This window comes from Salvelinus namaycush, unplaced genomic scaffold (genome assembly GCF_016432855.1).
Source record: "Salvelinus namaycush isolate Seneca unplaced genomic scaffold, SaNama_1.0 Scaffold100, whole genome shotgun sequence".
Lineage (NCBI taxonomy): Eukaryota > Metazoa > Chordata > Actinopteri > Salmoniformes > Salmonidae > Salvelinus > Salvelinus namaycush.
This window is the reverse complement of record NW_024057676.1, coordinates 23,935-50,136: the sequence shown is the minus strand read 5'-3', so window position 1 is coordinate 50,136 and position 26,202 is coordinate 23,935. Positions and strand designations below refer to the sequence as shown.

At 40.0% G+C, this 26,202-nt stretch overlaps 2 protein-coding genes across 2 annotated transcripts; both read right to left on the bottom strand.

Moving 5' to 3' along the window:
* Positions 1 to 690: 690 nt before the first annotated feature.
* LOC120035270 (stonustoxin subunit beta-like) lies at positions 691 to 1,212 on the bottom strand (the record flags this gene model as incomplete). The annotated part of the gene is made up of 1 exon (XM_038982066.1): positions 691 to 1,212. A coding segment is annotated over one exon (522 nt), but the record flags the coding sequence as incomplete, so codon positions are not given.
* Positions 1,213 to 11,472: 10,260 nt separating this feature from the next.
* LOC120035269 (stonustoxin subunit beta-like) lies at positions 11,473 to 12,143 on the bottom strand (the record flags this gene model as incomplete). Its single annotated transcript, XM_038982065.1, has 1 exon — positions 11,473 to 12,143. A coding segment is annotated over one exon (540 nt), but the record flags the coding sequence as incomplete, so codon positions are not given.
* Between the last annotated feature and the right edge of the window lie 14,059 nt (positions 12,144 to 26,202).

Below are 26,202 nucleotides of genomic sequence, written 5' to 3'. Positions count from 1 at the left end.
TGTGTGTGTGTGTGTGTGTGTGTGTGTGTGTGTGAGTTCAGGTGTATCCCTCAATGACTGTCTGTTCTTCTGCTTACCGCTACAGTGTGGAACATGGTGGAGAGAACAGAATGAAACCTGGGCTTAGAAAATGTGAGTGTTGACTGCTGTGAAGAATATGACTAAGAATAAGTCTTAATTCGAGTTAAGTCAAAGTCAAAGACCACCATCATTACTGACTTGGTCATATTAAATATCAGCTGTAGTTCTACAGAAGCAGAAATCAGGGACACCAACGTTTACAAAGAGTTGCTTTGACAATGTGTGTGTCTGTGTGTGTGTGTGTGTGTGTGTGTGGACGTGTACGTGTTACATTAGAAATGTGTGTTTGTGTTCATGATGCATACAGGTGTGTGTATTCTGTGTGTGTATCCTGTGTGTGTTTGTGTGCACAGTGTGTGTGTGTCCAGTGTGTGTATCCTGTGTTTGTGTTTCAATATGTGTGTTCTGTGTGTGTCAGTGTGTGTATCCAGAGTGTGTGCAGTGTGTGAGTCCAGTGTGTGTGCATCAGTGTGTGTGTGTGTGTGTGTGTGTGTGTGTGTGTGTGTGTGTGTGTGTGTGTGTGTGTGTGTGTGTGTGTTAGTGTGTGTGTCAGTGTCAGTGTCAGTGTTTGTGTCAGTGTGTGTGTCAGTGTGGGTGTCAGTGTGTGTATCAGTTTGTCTGACAAAGAGACACTGAGGAGTCAACCCACAAAAGCCTAAACCCTGGATAGAGGGGCTCAGTGAATGTGGAGGTGAATGTGTACAGGTGGGTCAGTGTGTCAGACGAGGCTCTATAGAAGGACAGAGTGCCGGCTGGCCAGTCCAGATACACTCCTACTCTGTGGGAGCCGGAGGAGGGGACGTTTATTGTTGTCCGTTTATTATTATGACAGGAAGCGTAACTGTTGTCATAGCAGTACAGACTCCAGGACTTGTCATTGTATCCAAGACAACAGTCATTAAACTCTCCTCTCCTGATGATTCCTTTATATGTCACTCCTATATCAGCCCTACTCCCACTCCACTCTACCTCCCAGTAACAGCGACCAGTCAGACCCTCTCTACACAGCACCTGTCCACAGTCCTCAAATCTCTCTGGGTGATCAGGATACGGCTGCTCCTCTCTCCTACATGTCACCTTTCTGTTCTCCTCAGACAGAGAGAGGTGTCTGTTTACTGTGTTTAGGTCCAGTGTGAGATCACAGACATCTGATGGATGAAACCAGACACAAAATTAGAAATCATCATTCACATTAGAATGTTAAAGACTAGGGGGCGATATTTTCGTTTTTGGCTAAAAACACATACCTATTTGAAACTGCCTATTTCTCAGCCCCCGAAACTAGATTATGCATATAATTGTCAGATTAGGATAGAAAACACTCTGAAGTTTCCAAAACTGTAAAATTTTGTCTGTGAGTTAAACAGAACTGATATTGCAAGCGAAAACCTGAGGAAAATCCAATCAGGAAGTGCCTCTTTTTTTGAAACCTCTCTGTTCTTATGCATCCCTATCACCCATTTAAATGGATATCAACCAGATGTCTTTTTCTATGGCTAAGGTGTCAACAGTCATCCCTAAGTCATCCCTATCCCTAAGGTGTCAACAGTCATTAGACATAGTTTCAGGCTTTTATTTTGAAAAATGAGCGAGAACGATCACATTGTGTAAGTGGGTAGGTGGGGGCTCTCAGAGTGAGTTTTGCGCAACAGAGAAAGGCGGCCATTGTTTCTCCCGGTCCTATTGAAAAACCAACACTCCCGGTTGATATATTATCGAATAGATATTTGAAAAACAACCCGAGGAATTATTATAAAAAACGTTTGACATGTTTCTGTGGACATTATGGATATTACTGGAATTTTTGTCTGCGTTGTCGTGACCGCTTTTCCTTGTGGATTTTTGAGCCTAACGCGCCAAACGAACGGAGATATTTGGATATAAAAAATAATCTTTATGGAACAAAAGGAACATTTGTTGTCTAACTGGGAGTCTCGTGAGTGAAAACATCCGAAGATCATCAAAGGTAAACGATTAATTAGATTGCTTTTCTGATTTTCGTGACCAAGTTACCTGATGCTAAGTGTGTACTTAATGTTTTGTCGAGCGATCGATAAACTTACACAAACGCTTGTATTGCTATCGCTGTAAAGCATAATTTCAAAATCTGAGACGACAGGTGGATTAACCTTATATATGTTTAAACAAATCAAGCTCTAAAAATATAGTGATTAAACCAGCAGATAAGGGGCTCAGTTTGTTGTAATGGATAAAGTGAATATCTTCTTGAAGCCAATAGACAATAGGATCATGTTAAACACTATGTTCCATTGTCCCACTCAACACAACCAGAAAACACAAAGATGAATCCAGGAGATAAACTGTATGAGGTTAAAATAAGTTTTAATTAATGTGACATAAATGGTCATATTTATGGAAAGAACATTTTAATTGCATTAACCTATCTTTATTGGCCATTTTCTCAAAATGACATGTTCCCCGTGCTCCAATTCATTTCTCTCAGTCTTCCAAGGATGTACATTCACATTATTCCACACACAGGTTCTTAGGTCTTATAGTCAGACTTTTACAGAGGCTTTTCTTGATATATTGTGTCGTTTTGATGTTAAGTGTCATTTTATCTGTAAATATATGCAAAATATGCATCCATCATACATGTGAATAGTGTTTTTTAAATAATTCCATGAAATGAAAATCTTTGATAAACTGTTGTGTAAATGTCTGACCATTGAGTGTCTTATCACAATAAAACATAAACATTCTGCCTTGAAGCAATGTGTTGAAAAACGAATTCTCGTAATATGCAAATTAGCACATATTTAAGGAGGTTTTGCCTCATTTGCATATTTACATGTTATAGTAAATTAAACTTGTAATACAAAAATATATTGTATTTATGTATACTTTCAACTGGTAAAGTTTCAGTCTGATGAGAGTAAAGGAAAGAAATCCCTATTAGCCTGTTGTGCCTGTGTTTAAGAACAACTGGGCTGGCAGGTAGGATTTAGTTTCTCCCTGTTTCTGGCCCACACTCCAGTACAGTAGGTGGTGGTAATGCACAATAACGTTGGATGAACACTGCTGTTAAACCGAAGAAGAAGAAGAAGAATAAGTTGTAGTAGTAGAAGAAGAAGAAGATCACAGTTGAGTCATAAAACCATAAACCAAAGACTGCTTTCAGGTACGGACACAAACATTTAATATTTTATAATCTGGGCGAAGTATATGTTTAAAATAGGGCTGGAAGAAAATCCTGCTCTCCAGGAGGGTTGGACACCCCGACCTGTTTCCCAGGTGTTTGAATATTTTCTTGTTATAAATATTAATTTCTAAAAATCACCCAACCTTGAAGAAAAATCTAATGAATATCAATATTCAGGTGGTTTCTGCCTACTAGTTGAAGGTCCTTGTCATCATCTAACTCTACATAGATATAATATGATGTCTTTATGAGTTGTGAGTCCTCCTACCATCTCTACATAGATATAATATGATGTCTTTATGAGTTGTGAGTCTCCTACCATCTCTACATAGATATAATATGATGTCTTTATGAGTTGTGAGTCCTCCTACCATCTCTACATAGATATAATATGATGTCTTTATGAGTTGTAAGTCCCCCTACCATCTCTACATAGATAAAATATGATGTCTTTATGAGTTGTGAGTCCTCCTACCATCTCTACATAGATATAATATGATGTCTTTATGAGTTGTAAGTCCCCCTACCATCTCTACATAGATATAATATGATGTCTTTATGAGTTGTAAGTCCCCCTACCATCTCTACATAGATATAATATGATGTCTTTATGAGTTGTAAGTCCCCCTACCATCTCTACATAGATATAATATGATGTCTTTATGAGTTGTAAGTCCCCCTACCATCTCTACATAGATAAAATATGATGTCTTTATGAGTTGTGAGTCCTCCTACCATCTCTACATAAATATATGATGTCTTTATGAGTTGTAAGTCCCCCTACCATCTCTACATAGATATAATATGATGTCTTTATGAGTTGTGAGTCCTCCTACCATCTCTACATAGATATAACATGATGTCTTTATGAGTTGTGAGTCTCCCTACCATCTCTACATAGATATAATATGATGTCTTTATGAGTTGTGAGTCTCCTACCATCTCTACATAGATATAATATGATGTCTTTATGAGTTGTAAGTCCTCTTACCATCTCTGCATGTGGCCAATACTAAAATGTCAAAAATTATATTTGATTCCTGGAACATTTAATATCCAATGCTTATTTGTATGACTGATTCAAAACTGTCCGTGACGAGCTGCAAAAAATACATAGCCTCATATCATTCATTTCCAAAGACAGAAGTAGGGATATAAGACTTCAAATATGTGATTACTGTAGACTGGCAACACTGGGAAGAAGTGGAATAATACAATAAGTGTGGGGAATAACAGTAGTGTTCTTGCTGACAAGTAATTACCCTGATCAGACTTACTGTGTATTCTAGACCATTGTTAAGGAGATCAGACTTACTGTATATTATAGACCATTGTTAAGAAGATCAGACTTACTGTATATTATAGACCATTGTTAAGGAGATCAGACTTACTGTATATTATAGACCATTGTTAAGAAGGAGATCAGACTTACTGTATATTATAGACCATTGTTAAGGAGATCAGACTTACTGTATATTATAGACCATTGTTAAGAAGGAGATCAGACTTACTGTATATTATAGACCATTGTTAAGAAGGATAATTGTTCCACTGATCAGACTTACTGTATATTATAGACCATTGTTAAGAAGGAGATCAGACTTACTGTATATTATAGACCATTGTTAAGGAGAATTGTTCCACTGATCAGACTTACTGTATATTATAGACCATTGTTAAGGAGATCAGACTTACTGTATATTATAGACCATTGTTAAGGAGATCAGACTTACTGTATATTATAGACCATTGTTAAGGAGATCAGACTTACTGTATATTATAGACCATTGTTAAGGAGATCAGACTTACTGTATATTATAGACCATTGTTAAGGAGATCAGACTTACTGTATATTATAGACCATTGTTAAGAAGATCAGACTTACTGTATATTATAGACCATTGTTAAGGAGATCAGACTTACTGTATATTATAGACCATTGTTAAGAAGGAGATCAGACTTACTGTATATTATAGACCATTGTTAAGGAGATCAGACTTACTGTATATTATAGACCATTGTTAAGAAGGAGATCAGACTTACTGTATATTATAGACCATTGTTAAGAAGGATAATTGTTCCACTGATCAGACTTACTGTATATTATAGACCATTGTTAAGAAGGAGATCAGACTTACTGTATATTATAGACCATTGTTAAGGAGAATTGTTCCACTGATCAGACTTACTGTATATTATAGACCATTGTTAAGAAGGAGAATTGTTCCACTGATCAGACTTACTGTATATTATAGACCATTGTTAAGGAGATCAGACTTACTGTATATTATAGACCATTGTTAAGAAGGAGACTAAATGAAGTAAATATCTAATAAAATCTCCTGAAGACTAGATTACATAAATCTGCCCAACAGATGGTGGGCCCCAAAACAACAAGTGGGATGCATGCCAGCAAAGCCACAACACAACACAACACTCAACAATACATTCATTGCACTATAAAAGGTGACAAACGGTGCCCACAAACAGCCTACATTAAACTGTCCCAACATCTTACCACTGCTACACCTGGCTATCAGCGGAGCCTTGTCTCGCAGCGAAACAGATCATTCAGCCTCATTTACTGCCTTTAAAAAAAACATAGCTGATATGGCTGACTTGCTTAACTTCTTTATGATAGGGGGCAGCATTTTCACTGTCCCAGATGCTAATATATGCATATTATTATTACTATTGGATAGAAAACACTCTGAAGTTTCTAAAGCGGTTTGAATGATGTCTGTGAGTGTAACAGAACTCGTATGGCAGGCAAAAACCTGAGAAAAAATCAAAACAGGAAGTGAAATTCTGAGCATGGGCGTTGTGAAAGTCATTGCCTATTCAATTCCCTGTAATATATGGATCTGTTTGCACTTCATACGCCTTCCACTAGATGTCAACAGTCAGTAGAACGTGGAATGAAGCTTCTGCTGTGTTGTGGGACCGGATGGGAGGGGAATGAGTCAGTGGTCTGGTAGATGGCCAGTTCCTGGTCATGCGCGTTCCTCATGGTGTCGTTTTGCATGCCATTACTTATAGAGACTGAAAATAATTCTCCGGTTGGAACCTTATTGGATATAAATGATAACAACATCCTGAAGATTGATTCTCTACTTAATTTGACCAGTTAAATCGACCTGGAATATAACTTTTTGAAGTTTTCGTCCGAGTTCGCCTGGACCGGCGCCAGCGTTTGGAAACGTTAGCTAAACGTGCTAGCAAAATTAGCTAATTGGACGCTAGGAATGGACATTATCGAACAAAACAACGAGTTATTGTGGAACTAGGATTCCTGGCACTGCATTCTGATGAAAGATCATCAAAGGTAAGGGGATATTTATGATGTCATTTCGTATTTCTGTTGACTCCAACATAGCGGCTAATTTGGCTATTGTTCTGAGTTCCGTCTCAGATTATTGCATGGTGTGTTTTTTCCTAAAGTTTTTAAAAAATCTGACACATCGGTAGCATTAAGAACCAGTGTATCTTTAATTATATGTAAAACATGTATCTTTCATCAAAGTTTATGATGAGTATTTTTGTTATTTGACGTGGCTCTCTGTAATTACTCCGGATATTTTGGAGGCATTTCTGAACATGGCGCCAATGTAAACCGAGATTTGTGGATATAAATATGCACATTATCGAACAAAACATAAATGTATTGTGTAACATGATGTCATATGAGTGTCATCTGATGAAGATGTTCAAAGGTTAGTGATTAATATTATCTCTATTTCTGGTTTTTGTGAAAGCTATCTTTTTCTGGGAAAATGTGGTGTTTTTCTGTGGCTATGTACTGAGCTAACATAATTGTTTGGTGTGCTTTCCCCGTAAATCCTTTTTGAAATCAGACATGTTGGCTGGATTCACAACATGTGTAGCTTTTATTTGGTGTCTTTCATGTGTGATTTCATGAAAGATAGATTTTTATAGTAATATTTTTGAATTTGGCGCGCTACATTTTTTCTGGATTTTGGCCAAGTGGGACGTTAAACCCATATCCTAGAGAAGTTAAACAAATTTAGTTTCTAATGACAATTGAGATGTACAAACTATGGCATAAGGGGACGACAAGCGGATAAGAGGCAATCTGTATTTTCGATTACTACAATAATGAGCGATCTAGGACGGACATAGTCAATATAACTATTTGTTCAGCACTTTTGAAATGTACAGCAACAGAATTCATAACGTGGGCCGTCCTTACAGTGTTCTCCCTGTACACCAAGTCAGAACCGTAGGATAAATAAAGGGGGCATATAAGCAAACAATGAAAGTGCTTACAATATTCAATGATTACATTTCTCTAAAACAGGTTATAGGCTACATGTGCACCACCAAGTCAGAACAGTAGGTGAAATTAAGAGGGGTAAATAGACCAAATTCTTAGGGTGAGGCACATGGGCTACTAACATCTTACTACACAACATACACGTAGTATTACTTTCTTAGCTACAGTATACATATCTCCCTGGCATATTACATCATTTATGCAGCACCGTAGAAGACATTTTTGGACTCACATTGTTGTGCTGTGCTGTGCTCACTTGAACAGGAAGTTGGCATGGCGGTCTTTCGTGGGAAAATGTTGTCATCAAAGTCTGGCATTCTCTGGATTTATGGTGCTTTCAAAACAACTGGGAACTCGGATAAAAACAAGGTCAAATCATGATGACGTCATTGATCTTCAGGTCGTAGCTCTAGAAAGAGGCCGGATTTACAATTCCGAGTTGGATTTTCCCAGTCGGAGCTCGTTTATTCCTGACTTCCCAGTTGTCTTGAACTCACTGAAGTCAAGTTTTCGCAGTTCAGAGTTAACAGTTGTTTTGAGTGCAGCACAAATCATGCTTCATTGACAGCATGGCCATTGTTGAATGTTTATCATTTATAACTAGGAAAAGAGACCCTTAATCCCAGATGTGGGACCACACAGCCACTCCACTGAATAGCAGGCTAGTGATGCTTTGTTTATCATTTATAACTAGGAAAAGAGACCCTTAATCCCAGATGTGGGACCACACAGCCACTCCACTGAATAGCAGGCTAGTGATGCTTTGCAATGCTTGCAGTTAGCCACTGTCACCTTCCAAACCACTCATTGTTGAATTTGCGATTTTCTAACTTGTTGTATAATTTTTATTTTGTCCAATGGCCGATTATTATTATTATATATTATTATTACTTTATTGAACTAGGCAAGTTAGTTAAGAACAAATTCTTATTTTCAATGACGGCCTAGGAACAGTGGGTTAACTGCCTTGTTCAGGGGCAGAACGACAGATTTGTACCATGTCAGCTCGGGGATTCAAAATTGCAACCTTTCAGTTACTAGCCCAACGCTCTAACCACTAGGCTACCCTGCCGCCCCAATGAGCACCGATATGTTTTATCTATAATTTCTCTTCATTATTTCTCTTCATATGACAAGGATAAAAAAGGATTTGCCAGTAGATTGTCGACTTGATTCATGATGATGACTGCTAGCTAAGATCTTGGAGGTATGATGTTGACATGATCAGTCCAATCAAAGCTACTGTACATATTATGTGATTTGACGTCATTTTATCTGTGGCCATTGACTTTGAGCCTTCTTGGATGGGCATTTCTAATGTACCTATGTGGCAGCACCCAAGGGGCTAGAATTCTCCAGGTCTCCCCTTAGACTTGGAGGTGCCGTAGTTTCCCCATGAGTGACAGAACACTGAGTCAATCAAGGCACAACACTTGTATTTTCAGCTGGCTTTCCCCACCACCACTAAAAAGCACTGAGCTGGGCTGAAACACCTGCATTTTGGAGCTGCCTTTCTCAAGAAAACAAAAAAGAAACCATGATTGTATGCAGCTTTATTAATTCAAAGATATATATATATATACATTTTTACATTGTTTGCAAACTGATATGTGTCACGTATTAATGCCAAAATAACATGCAAAACAGGCAAGCCCCCAATTTTTGGGTGGGATTTTATTTATTTTGCTAAAGATTTGGGGCTCAAAACAGCCCCACCTGCCCTGAATGACGGGTCGCCACTGCACCCGTAAGTGATTCATTGAGAGTCCTGCAATAATGAGGCTGGTCGACCCCACACTCTGAGTGTTGGGCCAAGAACTCTGACATACAGAAACCAACAAAGGTCTTATATAGTAGACCCAGAAATGCTTAGTCATGGCTGGTTCCACCACAACTGACTCAATGTGTTGAACATGTGGATGAGGTGGCCAAATATTCAGAGTCCTCTGTGTCTCCTACGAGTACGAAGAACTGTTTGTTTTTAGAATAGAGGATGAGGAGAGACTTTGTTCAGAAACAAGTTTCAGAGAACAGAGGGTATGAACACGAGATGTGCAGAGCCGTGGTGAATTAGATACAGAGTTATGTGAAAACAGCAACTTACACAACCAGAGTAACAGGATTGTACACACCTTTATATAACACACACACCTTATTATTACCTACACACCTATCCTTTATATTAACCTGTAAATAATGCTAATACTCATGTTTAATACCAAACACCCTGGTGTCATGACGTTGGCCTGGGGTTTATGACAGTCATAAATACCTCTTCCCCCCTTTTTCCTCTCCCTACTCTACTGATGTGACATTAGAAAACCCCTTGGTTAACATAGAGATCTATCAATGATAGAATGACATAAATTCTACTGTGGAATGTCTACACATCAGAGGTATCGGATTCACCTGGAATTGTTGTTCAATTCAAATGTTTGAATATTAAATTATTTGTGAAGAAATTAAATGTAATTTCAGAATGGTTCAGATAATAACTACAGAACGAAGCCAACATCAGCGTGAGCTTTGGTTGCGAATGGTATGAACTTTGATACCTCCTAGACGTTGAGTTAGCAACAGCAGCTGCAAACGTAAATTAGAGAAGAACAGACAAAGTATCCCGTCTACTACACAACGACGTTACTACAAGGTATCCAATTTACCAGCAGAGACATTCTTCGGTTGGGCAACACAGCCTTCCATCTACCACCAACCTACCGAAGCGCAGCTCAGAGTAAATATTTATTGCATTTTCCTTTTCCAAATGGCCGGTAATTTAGAATGCATAAGATATTGTATTTACGATAGCACAGCTTCGCCCTTTGTTCCTCAGTCTTCCCGCTCTTTCACTCAAACCCAGCCCTTTTCTTTAGTGTAACCAGCTGTCATATCTGTTCCGCCCACTAGGGATGTTTTCCTTTATGACGTAATTTGGATTCAAGTTATGATTCATTCTGTGTAGATGTAATTCTGTGTGATTAGTTAGGTATTTAGTAAATAAATAATTAAACCCAATTTTGTATTGCTGATTCAACTTGTTAGCCAGGATTCGTGAAGATAACCAAGAATTTACAACTTTCAGATGAGACTGAAATAAGGTGACGATTAATATTGACTGCTATTGATGTAAAATATTACTAGGTCTTTAAGAGTTTATTCGGAAGATTACAGCTATATAAATATTATTTCGTGGTGCCCCTCCTCTCCAGTTAATTACATTTACATGATTAGTTCAATCAGGTGATATTAATTACGGAGAAAGTATTTTATAGAATAGCATGTCATATCACTTAATCCGGCATAGCCAAAGACACGACACTGGATAGAGGGGTTAACACACTAGAGAGATATTCATACCAAACACCCTGGATAGAGGGGTTAACACACTAGAGAGATATTCATACCACACACCCTGGATAGAGGGGTTAACACACTAGAGAGATATTCATACCAAACACCCTGGATAGAGGGGTTTACACACTAGAGAGATATTCATACCAAACACCCTGGATAGAGGGGTTAACACACTAGAGAGATATTCATACCAAACACCCTGGATAGAGGGGTTAACACACTAGAGAGATATTCATACCAAACACCCTGGATAGAGGGGTTAACACACTAGAGAGATATTCATACCAAACACCCTGGATAGAGGGGTTAACACACTAGAGAGATATTCATACCAAACACCCTGGATAGAGGGGTTAACACACTAGAGAGATATTCATACCAAACACCCTGGATAGAGGGGTTAACACACTAGAGAGATATTCATACCAAACACCCTGGATAGAGGGGTTAACACACTAGAGAGATATTCATACCAAACACCCTGGATAGAGGGGTTTACACACTAGAGAGATATTCATACCACACACCCTGGATAGAGGGGTTTACACACTAGAGAGATATTCATACCACACACCCTGGATAGAGGGGTTAACACACTAGAGAGATATTCATACCAAACACCCTGGATAGAGGGGTTAACACACTAGAGAGATATTCTACATTGTTGCTCCAGTGTGTCTGACTGAACATGACCCTGATTAGAGTGAAACATCATGTTGTGTTTGACATTGGAACCACCTGACACAGGGACAATGAGGAGTCTTCATACCAAACCCTAAACCCTGGATAGAGGGGCTCAGTGAATGTGGAGGTGAATGTGTACAGGTGGGTCAGTGTGTCAGAGGAGACTCTATAGAAGGACAGAGTGCCGGCTGGCCAGTCCAGATATACTCCTACTCTGTAGAAGCTGGAGGGGCGGACATCTATGGTAATGGGATTATTATTGTGACAGGCAATGTAACTGTTGTCATAGCAGAAAAGAGTCCAGGACTTGTCATTGTATCCAAGACAAAAGTCATTACCCCATCCTCTCCTGTTGATTCCTTTATAAGTCATTCCTATATCAACCCTTCTTCCACTCCACTCTACCTCCCAGTAACAGCGACCAGTCAGACCCTCTCTACATAGCACCTGTCCCCAGTCCTCAAATCTCTCTGTGTGATCAGGATACGGCTGCTTCTCTCTCCTATCTGTCACCTTTCTGTTCTCCTCAGACAGAGAGAGGCGTCTGTTTACTGTGTTTGGGTCCAGTGTGAGATCACAGACATCTGATGGATGAAACCAGACGCAATATTAGAAATCATCATCATTCACATTAGAATGTTAACTCACTTTTCACTAATTCATTTAATGTAGATGTTTCTAGGTATCAAAAGGAGAAGTGAAGGTAACTTGAGACTTGTTGAATGATCATATGTTATACTGTATGGTAATATAAAACACACTTATTCACATTAATTACACACACACACACACACACACACACACCTGTATGCATCATGAACACAAACACACATTTCTTATGTAACACGAACATGCCACACACACATTGTCAAAGCAACTCTTTGTAAACGTTGGTGTCCCTGATTTCTGCTTCTGTAGAACTACAGCTGATATTTAATATGACCAAGTAAGTAATGATGGTGGTCTTTGACTCTGACTTAACTTGAATTAAGACTTGTTCTTAGTCATATTCTTCACAGCAGTCAACACTCACATTTTCTAAGCCCAGGTTTCATTGTGTACTCTCCACCATGTTCCACACTGTAGCAGTAAGCAGAAGAACAGACAGTCATTGAGGGATACATGGGAGCTCACACACACAGTCAGCAAATACCTTTGTCCAAGTGGTGGTAAGAATGTTTGCCTTAAATGGCCTGATAAGTCAAACATGTCTGATATGAACATTGACATAAACCCTCTACATACTTGAGTTTCTCCAGTCTGCAGTGTGGATCCTCCAGTCCAGCAGAGAGCAGTCTGACTCCTGAGTCTCCTGGGTGATTGTAGCTCAGGTCCAGCTCTCTCAGGTGTGAGGGGTTTGACTTCAGAGCTGAGACCAGAGAAGCACAGCCTTCCTCTGTGACTAGACAGTGTGACAACCTGCAAAAAGTCAAATCATATTAAAATCACACTGCTATTCTTTGGTGGTGAAAATAGTGGCAGTATATTTTTTCAACATATTCAGATACATCAGCGACCTGAAACCTGTCTTATCTATTCATAAATGAATGTATCACTATTAGAAATGACAAATATTCAAATTTTTGCCTGCAGATAGAAAAATGTATAGTATAAATATTTGAGTAGACTGACCAGACCAGTTTAAAAAGCAGTATCAGTCAAAAGACAGACAGTGAGGTATCAGATTTGGATTGTATTGAGTATACAAAAAAAAGCAGTATCAGTCAAAGGTATTAACCGTCAAAAGAAGTGGACCAAAGTGCAGCGTGGTGAGCGTACATTTTCTTTATTTTGGAATGGCGCCAACAAAACAACAAACGAAGAACCAACCGTGAAGCTTACAGGGCAATAGTGCCACTAACAAAAGTCAACTTCCCACACTGAAAGGAGGGAAAAAGGGCTACCCAAGTATGATTCCCAATCAGAGACAACAATAGACAGCTGTCCCTGATTGAGAACCATACCCAGCCAAAACATAGAAATAAAGAAACATAGAAAACAAAACATAGAATGCCCACCCCACATCACACCCTTACCTAACCAAATAGAGAAATAAAACTTCTCTCTAAGGTCAGTGCGTGACAATTAGAGGTATCAGATTTAGATTGTATTGAGTATACAGTCCACACCATATATATTTTTACAGTGAAGCTAACATTTTAAGTGTGACTCTATACTCCAAGATTTTGGATTTCAGATCAAATGTTTCATTTGAGGTGACAGTACATAATGTCATCTTTTATTTGACGATATTTTAACACATATCTGTTTCACCGTTTTGAAATCAAAGCACTTTATGTATCCAGTCCCCCAATTTGAAGAAGTTATAAGTATTCTGATAAATGTACTTATAGTGTATTAAAGTAGTCCAAAGTTTAGTATATGCTCCTACACTTGTTGGTTGCATTTGAGTTTATTTTGGTTGTGTTTTGGGTTAAGTTTTGCCCAATAGTATCTGAATGGAGAATGATGACTGGATTAATCTTCTAAGTGAGCAGATAACATGTTTGTAAAAATTACTAAATTAATCCTGATGACGCCATGATTAGTACAAATTATAACTCAATCATGAAAACTTTGATATGAAAAGTTACAGAGAAAACATGCTAACCTCTCACCATTACCAATAACAGAGGCTACAACAAAACATGCTAACCTCTCACCATTACCAATAACAGAGGATACAACACAACATGCTAACTTCTCACCATTACCAATAACAGAGGCTACAACAAAACATGCTAACCTCTCACCATTACCAATAACAGAGACTACAACAAAACATGCTAACCTCTCATCATTACCAATAACAGAGGCTACAACAAAACATACTAACCTCTCACCATTACCAATAACAGAGGCTACAACAAAACATGCTAACCTCTCACCATTACCAATAACAGAGGCTACAACAAAACATACTAACCTCTCACCATTACCAATAACAGAGGCTACAACAAAACATGCTAACCTCTCACCATTAGCAATAACAGAGGCTACAACAAAACATACTAACCTCTCACCATTACCAATAACAGAGGCTACAACAAAACATACTAACCTCTCACCATTACCAATAACAGAGGCTACAACAAAACATGCTAACCTCTCATCATTACCAATAACAGAGGCTACAACAAAACATGCTAACCTCTCACCATTACCAATAACAGAGACTACAACAAAACATGCTAACCTCTCACCATTACCAATAACAGAGGCTACAACAAAACATGCTAACCTCTCACCATTACCAATAACAGAGGCTACAACAAAACATGCTAACCTCTCACCATTACCAATAACAGAGGGGGTCTGATCTTTGTGCCTCTGTAACTTTCTCATTCATCATCATTCACGATTCATTCATGATTATTCATGATCATGGTAGCATCCACATGAATGTAGAAGTGTTCAGAAATATCTTCGATTCTTACTGACAATACAAGTGAATTGACTCCAAAATTAAAGTCATCATCCACCAGTCAGTTTCTATTAGGAAAAACATCAAAACACAACCAAGACAAACTGCAAATGAATTCAACAAGTTAGTAGAATCACAAGCTTGATGTAATCACTGCAAGCAAAGAATCTTGGACCAAACACTAAACTTTTGACTAAATTAATTTATCCAAATAATTAAGACTAAACGGTAAAATATATATGTATGAATCCTTTTAAATAAAAGGTGACATTCTGTACTGTCGCCTAATATGAAAGATTCTATCTCAAATCAAAAATGCTGGAGCATAGCACCAAATGTAAAACTGTAAGCTTCACTGTCCAAACACATATGGTGTGGACTATGTGTGTCTGGTAAACACATGTGGATCTGATGAACAGTTATCACTTGTTGACCAACTACAGGAATACTGACCTCAGAGTCTCCAGTTTACAGTGGGGATTCCCCAGTCCAGCAGAGAGCAGCTTCACTCCTGAATCCTTCAGGTCATTGTTACTCAGATCCAGCTCTCTCAGGTGTGAGGGGTTTGACCTCAGAGCTGAGACCAGAGAAGCACAGCCTTTCTCTGTGACTCCACAGCCTGACAGCCTGACAAAGAGATCATCATGACTTCACAAAAATGCTGTTAATTTAACACCAGTAGTGAAGAAGGACAATGGTAGATGCATTTGGTTTATTCTCTCAAACAGCATATAGATTAATCGTCTAATAGTCTCCTAGAATTGTATCTTCATAATGTTATACTAATATGAAAATCAATGCATTTATTCAATATGTTTTTCAATATAATATTATATACATATTATAATACATATTTTTCTCTAAAATGAAAATGTATTCCTGATGATTAGTTCTTAAATGCCATTTTATGTACTCACAGAACAGCTCTGGAGGCTTTGACCACTGGCAGCAGCCTCAGAAGACCTTCCTCTGATCTGGAGAATTTCTTCAGGTCAAACACATCCAGCTCCTTTTCTGAAGTCAGCAACACAAAGACCAGAGCTGACCACTGGGCAGGTGACAGTTTGGCTCCAGAGAGACTTCCTGATCTCAGGTAGCTTTGGATCTCCTCCACTAGAGAATGGTCATTCAGTTCATTTAGACAGTGGAACAGATTGATGCACCTCTCTGGAGAGGGATTCTCCCTGATCTTCTCCTTGATGTACTTTACTGTTTCTTCATGGGTCTGTGAGCTGCTTCTTGTCTTTGTCAGTAGACCTCGTAAGTGCTTCTGATTGGACTCCAGTGAGAGGCCCAGAAGGAAGCGGAGGAAAAGGTCCAGGTTTCCCGTTTCGCTTTGTAAGGCTTTATCCACAGCACTCTTGTAGAAAGTAACTGCAGACTTGTCTTTGAACAGCGAAGAAAAGATGCTGGACTTTGTTTGCGGTTCGGCCATTAGATTCTCATTGTTGTTGATGAATGAGAGGAACACATATACAGCAGCCAGAAACTCCTGAATGCTCAGATGAACAAAGCAGTACACATTGTCCTGGCACAGCCCACATTCCTCTTTAAAGAGCTGTGTGCACAATCCTGAGTACACTGAGGCTTCATTGACATCAATGCCAGCATCTTTCAGGTCTCCTTCATAGAAAATCAGATTGCCCTTCACAAGCTGTTGAAAAGCCAGTTTTCCCAGTGACAGAATGCTCTCTTTATTCCAGTGTGGACCTGTCTCTTCTTTCCCAAGATACTTTTCATTCTTCTGTGTGGTATGAAACACCACAAGGTGTGTGTACATCTCAGTCAGAGTCTTGGGCATCTCTTCTCTCTTATGTTTCAGCATGTGTTCAAGGACTATTGCAGAAATCCAACAGAAGACTGGAATGTGGCACATGATGTGGAGGCTCCTTGATGTCTTTATGTGTGAGATGATTCTGCTGGCCAGGTCCTCATCACTGAATCTCTTCCTGAAGTACTCCTCCTTCTGTGGGTCACTGAACCCTCGTACCTCTGTCACCTGGTCAACACACCCTGAAGGAATCTTATTGGCTGCTGCAGGTCGGGTAGTTATCCAGAGGAGAGCAGAGGGAAGCAGATTTCCCTTGATGAGATTTGTCAGCAGAACATCCACGGAGGTTGACTCTGTGACGTCACAACAGATCCTGTTCTTCTGGAAGTCTAGGGGCAGTCGGCACTCATCCAGACCATCAAAGATGAACAGAACTTTGTACTTGTCGTAGTTGGAGATTCTTGATTGTTTGGTTTCCTTTGAGAAGTGATTAAGAAGTTCGATGAAAGTGTATTTGTCCTCTTTCATCAAATTCAGCTCCCGAAAAGGGAAAGAAAATACAAATTGGACATCCTGATTTGCATTTCCTTCAGTCCAGTCTAGAATGAACTTCTGCACAGAGACTGTTTTTCCAATGCCAGCAACTCCCTTTGTCAACACAGTTCTGATAAGTTTGTCTTGTCCAGTTAAGGGTTTGAAGATGTCGTTACATTTGATTGCAGTCTCTGGTCTTGCTTGTTTCCTGGTTGTTGTCTCAATCTGTCTCAGCTCATGTTCATTATTGACCTCTCCTGTTCCACCCTCTGTGATGTAGAGCTCTGTGTAGATCTTATTGAGAAGTGTTGGGTTTCCTTGTTTAGCGATCCCCTCAAATACACATTGAAACTTCTTCTTTAGATTAGATTTGAGTTCACGTTGGCAACTCACACCAAGCTCTTCTGAATCTAGAAATAACACAGAGGATATTAACAACCTCTCTGGGATATGTTGGACGCTAGCGTCCCACCTGGCCAAAAACCAGGGAAAATGCAGAGCGCCAAATTCAAATAAAATACTATAAAAATCAAACTTTCACGAAATCACACAATTAAAGCTACACTCGTTGTGAATCCAGCCAACATGTCAGATTTCAAAAAGGCTTTTTGGCGAAAGCAAACAATGCTATTATCTGAGGATAGCACAATAGTAAACAAAGACAGAGAAGCATATTTCAACCCTGCAGGCGCGACACAAAACGCAGAAATAAAAATATAAATCATGCCTTACCTTTGTCGAGCTTCTTTTGTTGGCACTCCAATATGTCCCATAAACATCAAAAATGGTCCTTTTGTTAGATTAATTCCGTTGTTATATATCCAAAATTTCCATTTATTTGGCGCGTTTGATCCAGAAAAACACCGGTTCCAACTTGCGCAAGGTGACAAAAAAATATCTCAAAAGTTACCTGTAAACTTTGCCAAAACATTTCAAACTACTTTTGTAATACAACTGTAGGTATTTTTAAACGTGAATAATCAATTACATTGAAGACGGGATTATCTGTGTTCAATACAGGAAGAAAACAACCTGACGCTACCTTTCTGGTCACGCGCCTCTATCAAAAGGTACACTTGAAGTGACCCTCGTTTTGAACAGGGCTACTATTTCATTTGTCAAAGGAAAATCCTCAACCAATTTCTAAAGACTGGTGACATCCAGTGGAAGCGGTAGAAACTGCAATAAGGTCCCTTAGAAATCTGGAATCCCAATGAAAATCCATTGCAAAGTGAGTGACCTCAAAAAAAAAATCTGAATGGTTTGTCCTCGGGGTTTCGCCTGCTACATAAGTTCTGTTATACTCACAGACATGATTCAAACAGTTTTAGAAACTTCAGAGAGTTTTCTTTTCAAATACACTAATAATATGCATATCTTATCATCTGGGATAGAGTAGCAGGCAGTTGAATTTGGGCATGCTTTTCATCCAGGATTCCAAATGCTGCCCCCTATCCTAGAGAAGTTTAATATTTTCTTTAAATTTAACTCTAGAGAAGTCTGTGTTAATGCCGATCATTAATGTTCTCTCTCTCTCTCTCTCTCTCTCTCTCTCTCTCTCTCTCTCTCTCTCTCTCTCTCTCTCTCTCTCTCTCTCTCTCTCTCTCTCTCTCTCTCTCTCTCTCTCTCTCTCTCTCTCTCTCTCTCTCTCTCTCTCTCTCTCTCTCTAAATTAATCAACACAGCCCTGCTGCTACTTGATGAGGTCACTAGATGTTGTGTTAAGGCTGCTACAATATCATTGAGTTACACAGCTACTTTAGCTGTACTTTAGCTACAGCTTTTAAATGTTATAAAACATCATTCAACAGGAGGCAGACAGCTCTTACTTTTCTCCAGTGTGTCAGCAAGCTCCTTCTGGTTCATTTTCCTCAGGATGTGCAGTGTGATCTTCAGAGCCCCCTCTCTGGCACTGCTCTCCTGCTTCTCATCTTCAGCATCCACCACTTCCTTATCCTGCTTCTGACTCTCAAAGCCTTCTGGGAGTTCTGGACTAAGATTCCTCTTGAACATCTTCAGCTCGTTCTTCACAAATGTCATAATATTCTCTTCAAGCAACTGAAATAAATCAAGTAAATAAGTCAAGCAAGAGACTAAATGCTTTCTCATTATCACATTAATGAATGATTGACAGATCAACTTTACTTGAGGTAAACAAAAACAAATGTACATAACAGGACCACATACACTGAATATGGAGGCCAGGTCTGTTTGGTGACTCTGGGAAGACTGACCACTGAGAATCTCTGACTCTGATCTCTCCTGTTGGTTTCTGTGGGCAAAACATCAAGGAGTGCATACACACACACACACACACACACACACACACACACACACACACACACACACACACACACACATACACACACACACACACACACACACACACACACACACACACACACACACACACACACACACACACAGGGAGGGAGGGAGAGAATGTTGTGTTTTAGGACTAATGAAAATGGACAAAAGGATTAGCCTATGGATTAATAAAACAACAAAAAGAAATGGGAAAATGGGAGAGAAATGACTAGAGACAGTGTTGTTTAACTTTTGGATGAAAAGCGTCCCCAAATTTACGATATGCATATAATTAGTAGATTTGGATAGAAAACACTATAAAGTTTCCAAAACTGTTAAAATAATGTCTGTGAGTATAACAGAACTGATATGACAGGCGAAAACCTGAGGAAAATCCATCCAGGAAGTACTATTATTTTGAAAGGCTGTTTTTCCATTGAAAGCCTATCCACCATACAGAGACCCAGTTCACTATCTCTATGGCTTCTTCTACATGTGACCAGTCTTTAGGCATTGTTTCAGGCTTTTACTCTGAAAAATGAGGGAGATACAGCACTTTCAGTGGACAGTGGAAATTTCCAGACATGAGCCCAGCTTGTGATCGGGAGCCTTTCTTGTTTCTTCTTTTCTGAAGAAGCTTTTGTCCGGTTGAAATATTATTGAATATTTATGACAAAAACAACCTGAGGATTGATTTTAAACATCGTTTGACATGTTTCTACAAACTTTTATTGTACTTTTTTGACTTTTCGTCTGGATGTTGAGAGAGCGTATTGTGCCTTTGGATTACTGAGCTAAACGCACTAACAAAACTGAGGTTTTTGGACATAAAGAGGGACATTATTGAACAAAACAAACATTTATTGTCTAACATGGAGACCCTGGAGTGCCACCAGATTAAGATCATCAAAGGTAAGTGATTAATTTAACGCTATTTTTGACTTTTGTGACACCTCTCCTTGGTTGGAAAATGGCTGTATGGTTTTGTGTGGCTAGGCGCTGACCTAACATATTCGCGTGGTGTGCTTTCTCTGTAAAGCCTTTTTGAAATTTCACACAGCGGTAGGATTAACAAGACGCTTATCTTTAATCCTATGTATAAAACTTGTATTTTTCATCAAATTAAATGTTATTTGTCACATACACATGGTTAGCAGATGTTAATGCGAGCGTAGCGAAATGCTTGTGCTTCTAGTTCCGACAATGCAGTAATAACCAACGAGTAATCTAACCTAACAATTCATCAACTACTACCTTATACACACAAGTGTAAAGGGATAAAGAATATGTACATAAAGATATATGAATGAGTGATGGTACAGAACGGCATAGGCAAGATGCAGTAGATGGTATAGAAAACAGTATATACATATGAGATGAGTAATGTAGGGTATATAAACATAAAGTGGCATAGTTTAAAGTGGCTAGTGATACATGTATTACATAAAGATGGCAAGATGCAGTAGACGATATAGAGTACAGTATATACATATACATATGAGATGAGTAATGTAGGTTATGTAAACATTATATTAAGTGGCATTGTTTAACCTGTTTGGGCTGCAGGGGCAGTATTGAGTAGCCGGATAAAAGGTGCCCATTTCAAACGGCCTCGTACTCAATTCTTGCTCGTACAATATGCATATTATTATTACTATTGGATAGAAAACACTCTCTAGTTTCTAAAACCGTTTGAATTATATCTGTGAGTAAAACAGAACTCATTTTGCAGCAAAATTCCTGACAGGAAGTGGAAAATCTGAAATCGATGCTCTGTTCTAGGGCCTGCCTATAAAGGTCCTTGATATTTATTAGAATACATGCACTTCATACGTCTTCCACTAGATGTCGACAGGCAGTGAGAGAAGAAATGGAGTTTATAACTCGATCTGGGGTCGAATAAATGCTCTTTGTATGACGTGTCACCAGTTTCCTGTTTTCTGGAGAGCGCGTGAAGGGACCTGGTATTGCCTTCTGTAAAGCTGTCGTTATGGACGACTAATATCTCCGGCTTTGATTTTATTTGATACATGTGACAATATCATCGTAAAGTATGTTTTTTCAATATAGTTTTATTAGATTATTGAAATTTATTCGGGACGTTAGGCGTGTTGCGTTGTGTGCCTTTGTTCAGGAAGGAGAGCTTCGTGCTACTTTGCTAGCTTTCCGTGCTAATTGACTGGAGAAGAGGACATTCTAAATCCAAACAACGATTGTTCCCGACAAAGGACCCCTTGTACAACATTCTGATGAAAGATCATCAAAAGTAGGACCCATTTTATGATGCTATTTCATATATCTGTCGAACATGTGAAATAGTCGTTTGCGCCCAGATTTTGGGTACTCTCTCGCTATACCTAAGCTGGATGTCGTAATGAAGTTATTTTTAGAATTCTAACACGGCGATTGCATTAAGAACTAGTGTATCTATCATTTCCTATACAACATGTATTTTTTAGTAACGTTTATGTATAGTTATTTGGTCAGAATAGTTGAGTGCCATAAAAATATCCGCACATTCTGGGAAAAAGATGCTACGTTAGCACAATGTATAACCACTGATTTCAGCTCTAAATATGCACATTTTCGAACAAAACATAAGTGTATGTATAACCTGATGTTATAGGACTGTCATCTGATGAAGCTTATCAAGGTTAGTCAAAAATTATATATCTTTTGCTGGTTTATTCGCTATCGCTAACGTGCCTATTGCTATCGCTAACGTGCCTTGATGAATGAATGCGGTAGTGTGGTAGGCTATTGTAGTAAGCTAATATAATGCTATATTGTGTTTTCGCTGTAAAACACTTAAAAAATCGGAAATATTGGCTGGATTCACAAGATGTTTGTCTTTAATTTGCTATACACCATCGATTTTTCAGAAATGTTTTATGATGAGTATTTAGGTATTTGACGTTGGTGTCTGTAATTACTCTGGCTGCTTCGGTCCTATTTGTGACGGTAGCTGTGATGGTAGCTGCAATGTAAAACTGATTTATACCTCAAATATGCAAATTTTTCGAACAAAACATAGATTTATTGTATAACATGTTATAAGACTGTCATCTGATGAAGTTGTTTCTTGGTTAGTTTGGTTGGTTCTTGGTTAGTTAGGTTGGCTTTGTGCATGCTACCTGTGCTGTGAAAAATGTCTGTCCTTTTTTGTATTTGGTGGTGAGCTAACATAAATATATGTGGTGTTTTCGCTGTAAAACATTTTAAAAATCGGACATGTTGGCTGGATTCACAAGATGTTTATCTTTCATATGCTGTATTGGACTTGTTAATGTGTGAAAGTTAAATATTTCTAAAAAATATATTTTGAATTTCGCGCCCTGCACTTGAAGTGGCTGTTGTCATATTGTGCCCGGCTTCGGGCTTGCAGCCCAAAGAAGTTAAAGTGGCTAGTGATACATTTTTACATACATTTCCATCAATTCCCATTATTAAAGTGGCTGGAGTTGAGTCAGTATGTTGGCAGCAGCCACTAAATGTTAGTGGTGGCTGTTTAGCAGTCTGATGGCCTTGAGATATAAGCTGTTTTTCAGTCTCTCGGTCCCTGCTTTGATGCACCTGTACTGACCTCGCCTTCTGGATGATAGCGGGGTGAACAGGCAGTGGCTCGGGTGGTTGTTGTCCTTGATGATCTTTATGGCCTTCCTGTGACATCGGGTGGTGTAGGTGTCCTGGAGGGCAGGTAGTTTGCCCCCGGTGATGCGTTGTGCAGACCTCACTACCCTCTGGAGAGCCTTACGTTTGTGGGTGGAGCGGTTGCCGTACCAGGCGGTGATACAGCCCGAAAGGATGCTCTCGATTGTGCATCTGTAGAAGTTTGTGAGTGCTTTTGGTGACAAGCCGAATTTCTTCAGCCTCCTGAGGTTGAAGAGGCGCTGCTGCGCCTTCTTCACAACGCTGTCTGTGTGGGTGGACCAATTCAGTTTGTCCGTGATGTGCACGCCGAGGAACTTCAAACTTACTACCCTCTCCACTACTGACCCGTCGATAGGGGGGTGCTCCATCTGCTGTTTCCTGAAGTCCACAATCATCTCCTTTGTTTTGTTGACGTTGAGTGTGAGGGTATTTTCCTGACACCACACTCCGAGGGCCCTCACCTCCTCCCTGTAGGCCGTCTCGTCGTTGTTGGTAATCAAGCCTACCACTGTAGTGTCGTCCGCAAACTTGATGATTGAGTTGGATCAGTGGGGTGGAGATGTTGTTATCGAAACTCACCACCTGGGGGGTGGCACGTCAGGAAGTCCAGTACCCAGTTGCACAGGGCGGGTTCGAGACCCAGGGTCTCGAGCTTGATGACGAGTTTGGAGGGTACTATGGTGTTAAATGCTGAGCTGTAGTCGATGAACAGCATTCTCACATAGGTATTCCTCTTGTCCAGATGGGTTAGGGCAGTGTGCAGTGTGGTTGCGATTGCGTCGTCTGTGGACCTATTGGGTCAGTAAGCAAATTGGAGTGGGTCTAGGGTGTCAAGTAGGGTGGAGGTGATATGGTCCTTGACTAGTCTCTCAAAGCACTTCATGATGACGGAAGTGAGTGCTACGGGGCGGTAGTCGTTTAGCTCAGTTACCTTAGCTTTCTTGGGAACAGGAACAATGGTGGCCCTCTTGAAGCATGTGGGAACAGCAGACTGGGATAAGGATTGATTGAATATGTCCGTAAACACACCAGCCAGCTGGTCTGCGCATGCTCTGAGGACGCGGCTGGGAATGCCGTCTGGTCCTGCAGCCTTGCGAGGGTTAACACGTTTAAATGTTTTACTCACCTCGGCTGCAGTGAAGGATAGCCCGCAGGTTTTGGTAGCGGGCCGTGTCAGTGGCACTGTATTGTCCTCAAAGCGAGCTAAAAAGTTATTTAGTCTGTCTGGGAGCAAGACATCCTGGTCCGCAACGGGGCTGGTTTTCTTTTTGTAATCCGTGATTGACTGTAGGTCCTGCCACATACCTCTTGTGTCTGAGCTGTTGAATTGCGACTCTACTTTGTCTCTATACTGGCACTTAGCTTGTTCGATTGCCTTGAGGAGGGAATAGCTACACTGTTTGTATTAGGTCATGTTTCCGGTCACCTTGCCCTGGTTAAAAGCTGTGGTTCGCGCTTTCAGTTTCGCGCGAATGCTGCCATCAATCCACGGTTTCTGGTTTGGGAATGTTTTAATCGATCCTGTGGGTATTACGTCACTGATGCACTTTCTAATGAACTCGCTCACCGAATCAGCGTATTCGTCAATGTTGTTGTTGGACGCAATGCGGAACATATCCCAATCCACGTGATCGAAGCAGTCTTGAAGCGTGGAATCAGATTGGTCGGACCAGCGTTGAACAGACCTGAGCGCGGGAGCTTCTTGTTTTAGTTTCTGTTTGTAGGCTGGAAGCAACAAAATGGAGTCGTGGTCAGCTTTTCCCGAAAGGAGGGCGGGGGAGGGCCTTATATGCGTCGCCGAAGGTAGAATAACAATGATCCAGGGTTTTACCAGCCCTGGAAGCACAATCGATATGCTGATAGAATTTAGGGAGTTTTGTTTTCAGATTAGCCTTGTTAAAATCCCCAGCTACAATGAATGCAGCCTCAGGGTGTGTGGTTTCCAGTTTACATAGAGTCAGATAAAGTTCGTTCAGGGCCATCGATGTGTCTGTTTGGGGGGGAATATATACGGCTGTGATTATAATCGAAGAGAATTCCCTTGGTAGATAATGCGGTCGACATTTGATTGTGAGGAATTCTAAGTCAGGTGAACAGAATGACTTGAGTTCCTGTATGTTGTTATGATCACACCACGTCTCGTTAATCATAAGGCATACCCCCCCCGCCCCTCTTCTTACCAGAAAGATGTTTGTTTCTGTTGGCGCGATGCGTGAAGAAACCAGCTGACTGCACCGACTCCGTTAGCGTCTCTCGAGTGAGCCATGTTGCCGTGAAGCAAAGAACGTTACAGTCTCTGATGTCTCTCTGGAATGCTACCCTTGCTCGGATTTCATCAACCTTGTTGTCAAGAGACTGGACATTGGCGAGTAGTATGCTAGGGAGTGGAGTGCGGTGTGCCCTTCTCCGGAGCCTGACCAGAAGTCCGCTTCGTTTGCCCCTTTTACGGCGTTGTTGTTTAGGGTCGCCGGCTGGGATCCGATCCATTGTACTGGGTGGAAGGCAAAACACAGGATCCGCTTTGGGAGAGTCATATTCCTGGTTGTAATGATAGTGAGTTGACGTTGCTCTTATATCCAGTAGTTCCTCCCGACTGTGTGTAATGAGACCTAAGATTACCTGGGGTACCAATGTAAGAAATAACACGTAAAAAAACAAAAAAACTGCATAGTTTCCTAGGAACGAGAAGCGAGGCGGCCATCTCTGTCGGCGCCGGAACCCAAAAGTCAATGTTTATGATCAGTATTTCTGTAATTTGACGTGGCTCTCTGAAATTTCACCGGATGTTTGTTTGAGACAGTGATTACTGTACATAACGCGCCAATTTCATCTGAGGTTTTTGGACATAAAGATGAACTTTATCAAACAAAACACACATTTATTGTGTAACATGAAGTCCTGTGAGTGCCATCTGATTAAGATGATCAAAGGTTAGTGATT